The 2,485-nt window shown below is 32.4% G+C and overlaps 1 protein-coding gene across 1 annotated transcript; it reads left to right on the top strand.

Moving 5' to 3' along the window:
- Positions 1-892: 892 nt before the first annotated feature.
- Positions 893-1,900, top strand: Tsp_06935a (conserved hypothetical protein; the record flags this gene model as incomplete). Its single annotated transcript, XM_003380737.1, has 4 exons — positions 893-976; positions 1,008-1,113; positions 1,359-1,523; positions 1,848-1,900. Coding segments are annotated over 4 exons (408 nt in total), but the record flags the coding sequence as incomplete, so codon positions are not given.
- Between the last annotated feature and the right edge of the window lie 585 nt (positions 1,901-2,485).

Raw genomic sequence — 2,485 nt, 5'->3', positions numbered from 1 at the left:
GTAAATAAAAACGTAATAAATTCATCGTCTCGTTCATAATGTGGCTCATAATGTTATTTACTGCGCTATTACTGATGGAAAATAGGTCGTCTTCCTGAGCAAAGTAAATAGTTATTGCATAAATCTACTTAGTATTATACATCTAATCAGAGAACTTCGATTACATAGGTTATTCAGTTCAATGCAATGCTATCAATCTAGCACGTGGTCAACTATAATTCCGCTCTTCAACACCATCCATGAATAACTGGTAAGTTGGATTTGATATTTTGGTGGTGGTATGCTATGCATGTTACTATACTTATATGGTGAATGGAAACTGACGGGTTTCTTTTCTATTGTTGTTATTGCTAACTTTCAGGTACATCAGATGCGGAAGAAGAAGAAGTATCTATTTCTGTTTTTATTTAGAGATGACTGCATTAATATAATTCACTTTTAGAATTTACATTATGTTATATTCATATCAATGAATATGAAACAACCAAATTCTGAAAACTAACTGAATATGGTAACTATGCATCATGATGAATATGCCTTGCTTTTTACTTGAATTTTTCTTTTAAATTTAGATTGAAGGTTGCAGTGCCATTAGCGCCACATTGCCTTCATTCTTACTGCAACACTAATGTGATATCATAGATTAGGTGCGGTTGATTCAATGCGATTGATCAGGTACGTAATGCAGCTATATTTATTTCTGTTCTCTTTATTACGTTGCTTGCGCTTTGTATGAACTCAGGATAGCGGTTGAAATGATACTTATGAGAAACAGCCTTATTATAAAAAGTGATTGAAGCCGAATAACAGTGCATCATGATTATATTTGAATTTCATTCATTTTGTTATCCAATGTTTTATTTTTCTGTGTTATTTAGTTTCTATTTTTTAGTTTGACTATTGCTCTGTTCATGTTTCTACCGTGATCAGTCATGTGTCTCAACAGTTCCGCTTTCTGGTTTTCTTCATCGCTACAGTAAGAATGAATTTTATGCACTTTGTTATAGCAATGGGTTGTGTCAGTGCAGTGGAACTGTTTCTATGAATATGAATATCTTTCTCTAATGGTGGTTCAGGTTTCCCTGAATGGATTGAAAAAATGTACAAAAATCTGTAAGTAATTGAGTATCTATAATCTGTTACTATTATTAATGTCTTCTTATTGTATTTATATCTGATCCTGTATGTTTCTTTTTATTGAATTAGTGTGTGTCAACATAATTGAAACGTTTTGGAATTCCTGTTGCTCTTGCCAACATGGTATGCCACGTTTACCTCAATGCGTTCTAAATGTGCCATCACAAAAATAAGTACACATTTTGCCCATTATAGGAATGGATTACGTCATCAACATTGAGCAGATATACGTTCATACTCCTGCGTTGGTTTAAGTTGGCTTAATGGCGTTATCCAGTATTGGTCCAGAAATCTGTGTGGCTTTGCTTATTACAGGAGTACTGAATCTTCTATGAGCTATGGGCATCACACAAGTCTGGTAGTGCGTGTTGCCATCAGTGCGTTTGGTGAGTATTTTTGTATAGTATTATGTGAGTAGGTAAGTTTCAGTATTTTCTAAGTAGAGATTTTGTTTTTTATTGATGAGTGATAGCATTCACACAGCGGTGTTGCTTATCACATGCTAAGAATGTTTAATTGAAAATTTCAGCGCATAACTGTTGAAGGTTGCATCATGAAGGACAAATGTTGTATGACTAACAAGTAGTTTTTTATGAAAATTTGTATACTTAGTAATTAAGGAACAACGATGCACTGTTATTTGTCTTCAATTAATTTTTTATAATATGGCTGTTTTATATCAATTTTGTTTAACATACTTTACTTTTCAGCACACTTGTTTTGCAAATATTTTCAGAATCAAATTAAGTTTAGATATAGATGAATGAAATTGCTGCATTCTTTGGTAACTATCCGTTATTGAACATGTGGTGTTTTTACAAAGATTCGTAATCACATCGATAAATACGTTATCACCAAGCAATACCACCAGTTGATGCCGCTCTGTTTGGCGACGTATGTTTTTACGTTTTTTACTTTTATATACTATGAAAGTTTTGAACTGTAAAATTTTGTCGTTTTAGTTTTTCAGGTCTTTATAATTTTGCTTTTCATCATTTTTTCATAATTGATTTTTATAATTTTTTATAATTGTTTGGTACTAGTGTTTTCAAGATATTTCGTTTAGAAAGTTTAGGTAAGAATTCATTTTAGTTCTGGATTCAGAGTCAAAGGCAACATGGCTAAGTAAATAGCGTAAAGTGTAAATATAAGACTAAAAAGACAAGGAAGCTATGGGTATGAAAGTATGAAGATAAATAGGTAAGCAGTCTAATAGTTAAGGGTAAGTCAGGTAAGAATAGGTGGTAGAATAAATGGAAGGTAAGTAGTGATTAGGGTGAAGGTAAGTATAATTGTGAAGGTAAGTATAAGTGTGAAGGTAAGTAGTGTTTAGGGTGAAGGTAAGTAT

This window comes from Trichinella spiralis (genome assembly GCF_000181795.1).
Source record: "Trichinella spiralis strain ISS 195 chromosome Unknown Scfld2, whole genome shotgun sequence".
Lineage (NCBI taxonomy): Eukaryota > Metazoa > Nematoda > Enoplea > Trichinellida > Trichinellidae > Trichinella > Trichinella spiralis.
The sequence above is the reverse complement of the archived record's forward strand: the minus strand, read 5'-3'. Positions and strand labels throughout refer to the sequence as shown.